General features: G+C 31.9%; 2 protein-coding genes across 4 annotated transcripts in view; one reads left to right on the top strand and one right to left on the bottom strand.

Annotated features, from left to right (window-relative positions):
- The first annotated feature begins 125 nt into the window (after positions 1–125).
- LOC111030718 lies at positions 126–4,373 on the top strand. The gene is made up of 3 exons (XM_022310371.1): positions 126–545; positions 3,153–3,312; positions 3,401–4,373. Exons 1-3 carry the CDS (start codon positions 275–277, stop codon positions 4,020–4,022), a joined length of 1,053 nt encoding a protein of 350 aa, XP_022166063.1. The 5' UTR covers positions 126–274; the 3' UTR covers positions 4,023–4,373.
- Positions 4,374–6,962: 2,589 nt separating this feature from the next.
- Positions 6,963–13,364, bottom strand: part of LOC111030712 (phosphoinositide 3-kinase adapter protein 1) — a 32,488-nt gene continuing 26,086 nt past the window's right edge. For all 3 annotated transcript variants that reach the window (XM_022310360.1, XM_022310359.1, XM_022310361.1), the window contains 12 exons: positions 12,218–12,450; positions 11,863–12,041; positions 11,617–11,761; positions 11,346–11,497; positions 11,153–11,273; positions 9,677–10,291; positions 9,247–9,354; positions 9,030–9,181; positions 8,843–8,963; positions 8,599–8,694; positions 8,426–8,517; positions 6,963–7,849 (listed from right to left, as the gene is read on the bottom strand). In XM_022310360.1, the coding sequence (XP_022166052.1) occupies positions 7,388–7,849; positions 8,426–8,517; positions 8,599–8,694; positions 8,843–8,963; positions 9,030–9,181; positions 9,247–9,354; positions 9,677–10,291; positions 11,153–11,273; positions 11,346–11,497; positions 11,617–11,761; positions 11,863–12,041; positions 12,218–12,450 (2,476 nt within the window). In that variant the 3' untranslated portion in view covers positions 6,963–7,387. The remainder of the gene's footprint in view (positions 7,850–8,425; positions 8,518–8,598; positions 8,695–8,842; positions 8,964–9,029; positions 9,182–9,246; positions 9,355–9,676; positions 10,292–11,152; positions 11,274–11,345; positions 11,498–11,616; positions 11,762–11,862; positions 12,042–12,217; positions 12,451–13,364) is intronic.

Raw genomic sequence — 13,364 nt, 5'->3', positions numbered from 1 at the left:
GTACGTCAGTACATTAAATAAGACTATTATTCAAATATTGTAGTAGTATTGAAGTATTTTTTCCAACCAAATTTTTCAAATAAAAATAAAATGTTCGAAAATAAAAACCAAAAGTATTCAAATAAGTAATAAAGTATGAAATGTATTAAAAATACTATCGAAAATACTTCATGCTAAAGGAATTTAAAAAATGATTTGACTACTTTTACTCAAATACTTCATTACCCTGTAATATAGCTTACATAATATTACATAATATTATAAACCGATTCCTATGATGTCCGCGACGGTGCGTGACTATCGCCCGAGCGACTCCAGCCGTATACGATCTCGACTGCTCCGACAGGTGTCAAAAGGCAGTCACATTTCTTACATCAAAATGCCACCCTCCAAATCTGTTTCGTTTTCACAAGAAGAAGATTCAAAACTTGCGGAATTGGTCAGTCAACATCCTTGTATTTTCGATGCAGAACACAAATTTTATAAAAATCAAGGCGTGAGAGATAATGTTTGGCAGAAAATATCGGAATATATGAATAAGAGTCGTGAGTATACAAGCTGCAAACGCACTGTAATAATTATTACTTAAGGAACAACCAATTACTAAATTATGTATTTACTAACTAAATGTTGGTATATTATATACATGTTAAACAAATGATATATAAATCACTTATTACTAAATTATTATAAAGTCCCGTATCATATGTAAATGTAAATATATGCTTATAGCTTATATGTATATATTCTTTAGAATCCGAATGGAGAGATAAATATATTCATTTTACAATGATTTGTGTTTTATTTTTGTGTCGGCATGTGTAGTGTGTAAGAAAATAATGATTCGATTCAACTTCAGTATCGGACATTTTTCTGGTTAGTGTCTTCTCCAGAAAGTGAATCTTGTTGGTGCATTTGAGAGGTCAATAATTCCCAGTACTTTTCAAATGCATCTTGAAAAACTAAAAAAAAAAAAATAAGGAATAACAGGAAATTTTACTCAAAATCGATTTTGGTCTTTGGTGTAACTCTAAAAATTAAAAAATGTTCTCTGAAACTTGATATTAGCATTTTCAAAATATTTTGACTCATGTTGAGCTATCTTAGGCATGTGAAATGTTTGATTATTGTTAGTTTTTTTAAAATTAATGTTGATAAAAAATGTTGAGCTTAATTAGAAACCTTGAACATATAGAATAAGGTTCTTGCTAGTAGAAATTGAGAAGAAAGAAAAATTGAGCGTAAATTCACAATTATGTTTTATGAGTGTCTGAAGTTGAAATTTTTACAACATTGGAATATTTACTCGATTTCTCATATAGCGATTTTCCTATTTTGTTGTAATTCAAAAACGAAATTAATAATTAGCTATAAAAATTGAACATTTTATAAATGTTGAACTACAATATCATTTTCAATTTTCAATTTGATAAACATTGCCAACATTTGAACTTAAAATGCTTGTAAAAAAAAATTGTGCCTATGTATTTTTAATATTTTTCAACTGCTATTGTAACAATATATATAGAGTCTTGTATTAAATTTTCATGCTTTTTGATCCAATCAATAAAATTTAATTTATATTTATAAAAAAAAACTAAAAAAAATGAAAATTGAAAATGTCAGTAAACAGCTTAAAATGATTTAAAATATTTTGAAAAATTTATTAAGTATATGGATTGATAAAATAAACATAGGATGTAAATTTCAAGTGCCTAGAGTAATTTGTTTTTGAATTACAACAAAATAAGAAAATCGATGTTGAAAGAATTTCGACTTCGAATGCACATAAAAATTTAATTTGACTTTCCAGTAGAAATTTTTTTTGATAAAGGTAGAAAAGCGAATAAAGAATCTTGTATTAAATTTTTAAATGTTAGATGAAAAAAATATTTTTGTATGAATTTCTTACTAATTACCTATAATTTGCTGACTTGTGATTTTACGAATTTTGTCAAAATTCTAAGTTTAAACGCTCATAAAAAATTAATGTGGATTTACGTTCAACTTTTTTTTTTATTTCCATTAACAACAACTTACAATAAACCTTGTATTACATTTTCAAGTTTTTTGAAAGAAAGAAAATTTTTTTATCGACTTGAGTTTAAAAAAAACAAATAATAATCGAAATGTTCATATGCCTATAAATAGTTCAACGCAAAACAAAATATTTTGAAAATTTTAAGGCAAATAGAAAATGGTAACTGAAATATTCAGTAAAAATGTCATGTATATGTACCGTCATTTTTTTGTTACACTAAAAATCCAAAATCGATTTTTCGAAAACTGGTTTTGAGTAAAAATTCCTGTTTTTCCCTAATTGTTTGTTTGTTTTTCTTGTTGTTTTTGAAAACTATTGGGAATTTCAAATAATGACCTCCCAAATGCACCAACTAGATTCACTTTCCTACAGTGATGACACACACAAAAAAAAAAATAAATATGAAAACACACATCATTGTGAGATCAATACATTTAATGCTCCGCTCAGAAACTAAAATAGATTTTTCGAAAATTTTAAATATTTAATATTGCCATTTTTTAAAAAGTTTTTCCTTTTTAAAAAAAGTATGGAGTACTATTTTTTTTAACTCAGGAGAATTAAGTTAGATCCAATTGTCTTCTAAAAAACCTCCAGCAATATTGGAAATTAAATTATTTTTCTGATTGTAATAGTACGTCTTCAGAGGGTTTTGTAAAAAGGGAATCATCAGTGTAGGACAAATTAATTCATTGATCCGTTCAGAATCTAAAATTAAATCGTAATCATGGTAAAACGTGCCATGATGTGTAGACTGTAGAGAATTCTAGGGATACACGCAAGTCTAAATTTATAGGTTTTCTGTTTTACCAACGTCGAATAATAAGAATAGGAAAACACAAAAGGTAGTGCAGCCGTATTGACAAATATTCCAAGAATATTTTGCTTCTATCAAATATTCGATACCAATGCCTAGCAAAACTCACAATTATTTCTCACGTCTTATACAGTTTCATTTTATACATTAATTATTATTTTATAACAGCCATTTTATTTGTAGACATTGTTTATAAGACACGAATAATTTGTGCAATATTTGGTTGCTTTCTTTGTATAATGTAATTAGAATATTACCATTTAATTCATATCGTTAATAATTAAACCATTTTAGTTGATGATTGTCGTAAGAGATGGAAGAATATGAAGGATACTTACAATAAGCACAAAAGAAATAGAAAATCAGGAGCTCGGTCATCTGTGAAAAGTAAACCATCAAAGTGGGCACTATCACATGCACTTTCATTTCTCGACGTCGTTTCGTATGATCGAGAGTTAGTAAAAAAATTTGTTTTATTCTGAGTAATTAAAAAACTTAATATGAATTTATCATTAAATTGTTCTTTCAATGCTTGTCTATAGTACTCAGTGTACAAATGTGGTCATTGCCGGAAAAGAAGTCGAGAATGTAGTCGAAGACGTGGAGGTTGGAGAACTGAATGATCCATTTCTTCCATCAGTTCCGTCTACATCAGGAAGCTACGTGGATCCCTCAGAACAGAGAGATGTTTCAAGACCAGGGAAAAGAAAACTTGTCACCGAAAAATTCGCAACCAAAAACGAAAAGCAGAACGAAGAGTGGATCATGTTGTTAAAAAGGGGGATTGAAGAACGAAAAATAATTTTTGAAACTAGTACATCTGAGAAGGACGATCCGATTGATACTTTTTTCAAGAGTATGGCATCAACGGTAAAAACGTTTTCTCCAAGTTTAAAAATTAGAGTGAAAAAGGAAGTTTTTAACATAGTTAACAATTTGGAGTTTGAAAATAATGATAACAATGGTTCAACCCCAAGATCAAACGATAATTCTGAGTATTCATCTTACAGTAACTTAAGTACGCAGTCATATCTATCAGGATTTACGAAGTATAATATCCCAACTCCTGCGTATGTTTCCCCAGAAATGACCAACAACCATCAAATAGCGAAAAACAATTGCATGCAGTTTGCAGAAAATTACGACGAAGAAACTCAATTGTAAAAAGTTTGTTATTTACTTAATATAAAAATGAAATTTTATCGTTCTTTTTGTGTGTACTAGGTATTACACTGTGTCTACAAATTGTTTTAAAAACATTTAATTCTTTCGATATAAAAAGTTTGTTGTTTTCGTTAGACATTTATGAAATGTGAACAAGTTCTAATAATATACCTTTATGTATTAGTTAACTTTGAAATAAAAATGGCTTTACTGATAGTTAATTATGAATTCAAATCTCGATTTACTCAGTGCTCGGTAGAACTTTTAAAAATTAGACTGTTGGTATCAAAAACAGTAAAACCAATCGGAGAATTTACATTGCAATTTTAATTTTAATTTTAACCTAGTGATTTAACTGTGTGTAGTACAATGATTTTTTTATTACTTTTATTTATGTAAAATAAATGAGTACGCACATAATTATTTATAGAGTCATTTATCAAGTATAATACTCACCCCTTTCCTTCTTCAATAATGCAGTTTTTGTAAATCTGAGTTATTGTTGAATTTTTAGATATTGTTAAAGACCATATTTTAAAATTCTTGAGATTATTCGTAATAGTGTACAACTTAAAGACTAAGGAGTGTTTTGCGGGGATACAAATGTTTGTTTTTCAAATGGCAAATACTCCTTTTCTACGGTAAATCGTTAAGCTGATAATCTAAAGTATCAAAATCAAATTTAGAATGAGTAGTTTTTCACAAGCCTGGGCATAAACAAGTTAAAAAGTTAAGTTAATTTTAACGTTTTACAATTTAATTTTCATTAACTTAATTTTTAACTTGACAGTTAACTGACTTCTTTTGATACAAGCTTAATAAATAACGAGTTAATTTTAATCAAATCCAATTTCTTTAATTTATAAAAAATTAAATAATAAATATAATACAATTTTTATTGATGGTATGTGTTGCATAAACGTTTACCTTTTATTATTTTAAGCAATATAACTAGCTACATATATATTAAAAATAAAAAATACATACTTTAACTTAAGTTGATAAGTTAATTATGAGTTTTCAAATAACTTTTAACTTAATTGAGTTTTTAAAAAATAGGAGAACTATAAATTTTAAACTTTTCAAAATGTTTTCTCTCAACTTAACTCAACTCAGTTAAAAATTATCATTAACTTGCTCAGACTTGGTTTTTCAGTTAAATATCTTTGATTACAAAGGACAATCGATCCATGATAATGGATTTGGATGATATGGGGACTATGATGATTTGAACATTTTTAAGATTTATTTTAATCTATTGACATTAATAAATTGTATTAATGGTTCAAGTATAATAAATACTAGATCCAATATTACGTATATTAAAAATGTATGTAAAAAAAAAAACAAAAGACAGCTATAATTATCTTTAGTATAAACATTTTAAGAACTAGGAAATTACTAGTTCAATTTTTTATAGGCACCTAAACATTTTCAAAAAATTGTACTCCCCAGAAGTAGTGCGAATGAAATAAGACAATAAGTAATTACAATACTCATAGAGTAATCAGTAATCACTATATGAAACGTACCTATTTTGCCTATATATAACGCCGTGAAACAAAATAATGTTATCTACCAAGGGATGGAACCTGATTTATTCGGTTGAGGGGAGACTGCAACAGCATGATAACAGCAGTCGCGGGTGCATTACATTGTTGTATTTTAATAATATCTTTCAGACAATTTTTATATTATTTTATCACAGCATGCTCGAGATGTCTAGCGAATTCTAGTGAGGTGTGCATTTGAGAGTCTTTGTACATTACAATTCACAGTATATCAGGAGTCAACGATTAATATTTTTGTAGGCAATAACATTGTGGCCTAATATTTTCTGTAGGGCAACATTAGGAATCTGGAAATTGTTCTTGGGTTATCAAGATTATTGCTGACGTAGCTAAGAACTATTGAACAAAAATGATAAATTAAAACACCCGAACGTATAGTATTATCAGTTTTTACTTTTTCATGTCCCCGGCAGGGAACATGAAACACAAACTCGGGGTTTGTGTTTTTTTTTTTGTTAGCCTCTTTTTTTTGCGCTTTGGAGATGACTTCCAGGTACACCCGTCATCGGCGACCTGGTTGTCCAAGTCAAGAATTGACAACAGGGTCATGTATTGTCACCGACCCTAGACTTCCATACAAAATTTGAGCCTCCTGGGTCATGTAGAAGTGATTTAAATTGAACTCGCAAGATTTGATGACAACAGAAATGAATGAATGAATGAAACATTGTGAGTCTGAGAAAAGCATGTAAAAAATAGTCATATTTTAAATCAATTTGAACTTCAAAAGCTCAATTTATTGTGACTTTCCGCTAAATTGTTGTTGTTAAAGATAGAAAAACTCATAAGGAACCTTATATTCAATTTTCAAGGTTGGTGAGAAAGCGAAAATTGTTTGTGGATATTATTTAGTAGAAAAAAAACCTGAAAATTTAAATTTAAAACATCTATAAATATTTCATAAGCAGTCAATGCTCTTATAAATATTTGGTGAAAATTGTAGGTAACTAGGGTTATTTGTTTTCGAAAGAAGAAAATCTATTTCGGCAAAACTAGTTATGGGGTATAAAAAGCCCCATTTTTTCTATTATTGTGAAAAGTATTTGTAGTTTTTAATTTAATCACCCAAAAGTGCCAACTAGATTTACTTTTCTACTATAAAGGATATTAAAGTTGATAATATACGCAATTTTTCTATTATAAATCATGTACCTCTACATATATATAAATCATTGTGAAATCAATATATAGTTAATGACTCCACTCAAAATTTAAAACACTATATTATATATATTTAAATTTATTTAAAAAAAGTTTATTTCAAGAAGTAAAAATATAAACAAAAATCATAACATAAACAACAATAATATTATAGGTTCATAAATAAAACGAATTAAAAGTTCAAACTTCAAAAGTACACTTTTTTTTGTTGAATGCGCACATATTTTTGTGAGGTTCACGCTTGGTGTACACGCTTAACACTTTTAATTTTTAGAATTTATATTTTATTGACCTTAGTCACCAGTATAAAAATATTTAATAATATAAATTATCACTATCCAGTCCGTTACGTGTAAAACATATCGTAAAAATTTATTTAAACGACTTAATTATATTATTGTATAGATTAGCCTATTTTATTATCTTATATCATTTTACACAGACTTCGAGTGGCTAGAAAATATTATCATGACGTCGACATTGATTCTGGAAAGTCGTGTCGTCTTACACAACTAAAATGTAATATTATATTATATACATATTGTATTATATCATACGTGTAAATGGTATAATAGTATAAATATTAGATTTTATGTGGAAAGATTCGAAATAAATTCGGTGGCGAGCGGCAGTTCACGTCTGCAACGGCGTGTATTTCCGGGAGTTCCGGTCGGAAACCGTGACGTTCGTGTAGTCCGGCATGTTGTCGAACAACCTCTGCACCTTGTCCTCGACGTCTTCGAAATCCGCACCGCTGACGGAGCTGTTACCGCCACCGGCGCCGCCGAAAGACTGCTCGAATCCGGCTGCCTCGTCGTGTTCGGACTTGTCGGCCGCCGTGGGTGAAGTGGCGATCGTGCACGCTATCCCGGTCATGCACCGGATGGCCGACGCGCCGAGGGCCCGGGAAGCGTTGCAGGACGGCATTTCGATTTCCTCTTCCATGATGGTCTCGGCGGTCGCGGAGCCCACGGGCGAGTACACGACATTGCCGTAATCGTGACCCGCGAAGTCGGCAGTCGATTTGCTGCTCTGTTGCAGGAACGTCGAAAACGAGTGTGGCTGATCGAAGTACGAGAAAGACGACTTCAGAGGCTATAGAATCAAAATAGAGAGAAAAAAAGGATTTAGATTTACTCGATATTAAGCGTTTCAGAGTTGATTACGAAAACGCATAAATACACCGAAAGCGATGGGCGTGTAAGTGGTATAAAACGTATTGATGGTGATAATATTAGAGTACCTAGTGCCTGATAGGTATAGAGTATAATATAGAGACAGAAAGATACATTTTCCATACTCAAACTAAATAAAGATAATATAAGATTAAAACATCTAAATCATCTAATATAATTACGTTTTCAGCGAAGAAGATGTCAATATCAACCTTAAATATTAATAAATAATACACATACATACACCTTAATGGATAAAAATATAGTTTTGTACTATTGTAGGTATGCACTCTTAAATGTTCTGCTTTAATTAAAGTATAGAATTTTTTGGCAGTGTTGAAACTAGTAATTTGTAGCAAATTTTTAAGAGTAGGATATGTTAACTTGTAAAAAAATATAAATAAACATCACAAAAAAAAATTCAGAATAATACAATCATAGCTAAACGCGATTTATCTGTTGATAATATAACATTTGATTTTTTTTGAAAAATTACCTTTCCGTCGTCCAAATTTTCTTGTTGGATTGTATGGTTGTCATTCACGCTGCTAGTACTCACAGTACTCGACCGACCACAAGAAGTAGAACCTGTAATGACAAGCATAACAATTAGATTTAGATATTTTTTTACCTAAAAATTATTGAAATTAACGCTATTAAATAACTTACTGCTTGAGCTCTGTAGACTAAGACTACTGGATGGTCTTTTAGAATGATGTTCTGAACCACTTCTTTTCGTCAAGTTTTCTTGCGAAATTTCAGAATCTGTAAGTATACATTTTCAACGTTTTTAATTTTACGACTTTGAACGATATAGTTATCAATAATTACTAAGAATTTAAACAATAATACACATTTCAATGAGTATATTAAATTAATTTATCAATGAGTTAAAAAAACAAAATCTTCTTACGTTTTGACTTGTTTTTGCCAAAGAATTTTTTTATGCGATCGAACGGAGTAGGTCGTTTTAATTGATCTTTCATGCGTTGTTGGATTCGATCATATTCGACTCTCATTTGATTCAGTTGTTCCTATGTATTATTAAAAATATGTTTAGACGATCATCATATACGACTGGCTCTGCACCACCTGCTTACCTGTTTCTCTTTGAAGGACTGTTGCACATCATTTCGGTTTTTCCACGTTTCGACTAGATTTTCTACTTCGTTAATGGTTAGAACGTTATTTTTGAAATCGTGTATGATTTCCAACAGCTCGTCTTGAGGCGTAGACAACATTTGATTACTGCCTATACACAAAAAAAAAATCAAGCATTTTAAAACTTAAACGGAAAATTAAAAAAAAAATACATACCACGAGAACTAGAAACCAAGAAATCGTTAGGTCTGTTTCCAGCTGATTTGTTGGGGATACTATCGTTGAATGACAGATTTGCTCGCAAATAATTGGCGGATCCCAGACCTTTAATGAGACACGAAAGAGAAGTTAATTACAATTATATGATGCTCACTAGGGGGTCGATTGAAAGAGTCAATGCGAGTTTGAATGTTACTGCCAGAGGTTTTTGAACACATTTTTCAAATTCGATTTGACAACTACATGATCTATATAGTCACATCGAAAATGTACGTTTTTCATCAAACTTCGATGATACAAAAAAAAAATATCGTTACAAGATCATCAGTATTACGATAGGTTTCCGCGGGAACATGCGTCACTTCCGGGTGCTAATGGTGAATACGAATTCATAACCGATATGGGGGAGGGGGGACTGAATACTCACTGGAGGAACTCATTTCCAAGTAGCCCAACGGAGACGGAGTCGGGTCGACCGGCGAGGAAGGTACCACTGGATGGGTGGGAGACCACGCGCCGCTCGCCGGACTGTACGGTCGGCCGTTGGTGGGCACCTGGTAGTTGGTGGCGAAAATGGACTGCGGTGGCGGCGGTATCTGGTAATTGAACATGGTCGCGTTGGACGTGAGCGGTGAGCCAACGTTCGTGTAACAGTGGCTCTGCTGCGGGTGGACGCCGGCCGCGGGCTGTTCGGCCTGCACCGGCCTGGGCGCGGGCGGTACCAGGTAGCTATCGTTGAGCGGCCGCGGTAGCATGTAGTTGGCGTCAGGGTCGTCGCCGGCCGGCTGCTGGTGGTGTCCGTCCGATATGCCTTTGAGTATGCTGTACATACTAGTCAGCTCGGTCATTTGCACGTACGCCCGCAGTGCCTGGGCGAGCTTCTGGTGGTTGGACGCCTCGGCCACGTCCGCAGGCGTCAATTGCGACGAGTTCCGCAGTTGGCACGCCTGTTCGCCGCCCGGGCTTTCCAGCAAGTGCCAAGACAGTTTCTCCAGCCCATGTTTGGCGGCAAATTGCAACATGGTTGGGTATTCCTCGTGACCTGCGACCACGTAATCGAAATTTAAAAAAATAGGTATACATATGCTAGGATATTATCGTTTATGACAAGGTGCAGTCCTTGATTTATAAGTTCGGATCCTGTCTATACTATATTATGAGATGAAAGTTTGCAGCCAGCGAGAGCCTTTATAACAGCAATTTAAGGGTCCTCAGAGTTTTTATCGGTCGGCGATGTGTAAAACTAGAGATACTTTTTATAATATTAAATTTTAACATTGTTTAATGGTTTGTGATAGAAAAATATCCGAGTATTATTTTTTAGTAGTGAGGAGGAGGGGATTAATGAATTTATCCGGCTGTGGTTTTAATTCAAACAAAATATTACGCAACGTACCCCAAAAATGTTCGACCGTTAGACAAATGTATGTACCTAAGTACAATGAAAATATTTCTAATAATTAATAGTTATATAGACATGGTGAAATTTACAAACAGTATGAAACCGTAGTACTTACGCATATCCGCATTGGTAGGTAATTGTTTTCAAATAATATTCTATATTTTGTGTCCATAATGTTTTTTATGCGGTTTATTAAGCTTGAAGCTTAGAATTAATATAATTTATAAATTGATAGCATAATATATTTATTAAATCTCGGTTGATCAAAAACTAAAGTAGTTTGGTTTGTCAGCAATCTAACAAACTTTGTTCTATCCTATAGCTTTAGATTTTTTTTAAACAAACCTATATTTATATAGAACAATTAATAATAATTTGTATAGAGTTTATTGTTTTTTCGTTGTAGGTATAGATAAATATGGAAAACCTGGGAAAATGTTTTTGATAAATGTTGGCATAAATACTATGCCTACTATGTATGTTAAGCGATTATCAACTTACAGTATTGGAATCGAGATCCCGCTGGTTGAAGGAGATGAAAATTGGGCGGAACGTTCTTCACATAAGCCGTGACTAAAAACAAATCTAATTGCTCTCTATCGACGGGATTCAAGCCAAACGTCTAGAGAAAAAAATATATAATTTATTTCGTTCGTAACGTATTACATTATTTAAAATAAATAATTATCCTTACTTGACACAAAAAATTCAATGGATTGTCTAATGAACGGATCAATTGATCAAGTTCTCTCATGCGGCTCTCGCACTTCACCGAACGTTGGCCTAGCGGCTGGCCATTTTTCTCGACGATAACGTTTACCAAGACAGATACTTGCAAACAACTTACTGTAATGGACAATAATGTTATGAGATTATTGATTCTTAATAAATCTTATCGACATAATTAATACAACATATTTATAATACATGCTAATTATATAATATAATAATAATAGTGTACTAACGTGGCATTTTAAATTGCAGTGTATACGGATTTCTTCTTGTCACGTTTGTTACTTCTATTTTGTGCCCGTTTTTATCCACGGTGATTACGACATTGTCCTCCGATACCAACGGTTCTGATAATAAAACGATGAGTTTGTTTTGGCCCTATTAAAATTCATTGATTAGTCACGAAATATGCTTTTTATACAATAGAAAAATGTCTATAGTCCTATATAATGTATGGTAACAGGTAGGTTTATACTCACGATTTTTATTTTTTTGGGAGTAATAGAGAATTTAGTATCCTCTTCAGGCACACTAATCGCCTGTTGGACATGCATCGATTTGCTGAGAATATCCATAGACACTCCGTAAAAGTCGCCAACAGATTCTCGATCTTGATCCTTCACGGCCATTTTCCTCCACTTATCGTAGTCTACCAGTACTATAATTACGATTAAAAACAGTTTTCGTTACATTCTCATGTTCATGACATATGACAAATTGATAGAAAATATAATAAATATTTGCCGACAAACCACTGCCTTCTATAGAGTTTAGGTATATGTTATAATAATTATTGTTAACGAGTAATGTGGAAAAACGTGGAGCAACACTCACCAGTCTTGTGTTGATCAGTTACGTCGGCTTCTGCAACACCAACCAATAAAGCCAACATGCGATTGGTTTGCAGCAATGCGCTTAGACAATCGGAACGACCAGAATGTGCGAGCACCCGATCTAAAAATATCGGACAAACCAGTACAATCTGTAGCCGAGCTTGACTACACCGTTCCTGGCGCGGTGCTGACATTACATCAGACAGCACATCTTCTAATCTTACTCTTTGAATTCTGGAATAAGTAAATTATAATTAATTACAATTAATAATATCGAATGCATGAGTGTTTAAATCATTATTGTGATAATAATATGATGGTATATATAATTATTTTTTGTTAGTCGAAATTGTACACAGTTAAATGCTATGCGTAACTACACTTTCGTTAAATAATATGATGAGTAATAATTAAATTTAATCTGAGAAAAACTACCTGTTGGACGAACGCTATTATACTTTGACCATTGGACATATTCCAAAAATATGCAACAGTGATATATATTATAGAGTTTATAAAAGCATAAGCTTAATTCCGAGAACTAAAACTTTTAAAATATCTACTTAAAATATGAAAATGTATTAGTCATTATAATGGTTCTAGAAATACACTCACAATAAACGTCTGTAGTATATTTTTTCAGCCACCCATGCAAAGTTAGAACATTCACTTTTAGAAATGTTTCGGAGCAAAATACTCTATACATAATATGTTCAAAGATTTACCCAGACATAAAATACAAAAAGTTGAAGTTCTATATAGGCGTGTATATACTATAGACTGATTAAAAATGTGTACAAAGTGTTAAAGTTATATCATCAAAACCCGAGTGATCAGAAATCGGGATAACAATAACACTATATTTATGAGCGTATAATATATATTTTCTCCAAAACGCATTACTATCCAGAAAGTCATAGCCAAATATCCCATAGCGAAAGTAAGTGAACTATTTAATAACAAAATTGATTCATCGACTTATAACAACTTTTAACTGATTTACAGAATAAAAAAAAAAAATAAAAACTACACAAAAATCACTATAGCTACTTACAATGAATAATTATTCGATAAAAGATTACGATGAAAAACAAAATTAATTACACAAGTACAAGGTAAAAAATAATAAATAGAATTTGTGTCGATAT

Source organism: Myzus persicae, unplaced genomic scaffold (genome assembly GCF_001856785.1).
Source record: "Myzus persicae strain clone G006 unplaced genomic scaffold, MPER_G0061.0, whole genome shotgun sequence".
NCBI classification, from domain to species: Eukaryota; Metazoa; Arthropoda; class Insecta; order Hemiptera; family Aphididae; genus Myzus; species Myzus persicae.
Note: the sequence above shows the minus strand (reverse complement) of the source record. Positions and strands in the feature narration are given on the sequence as shown.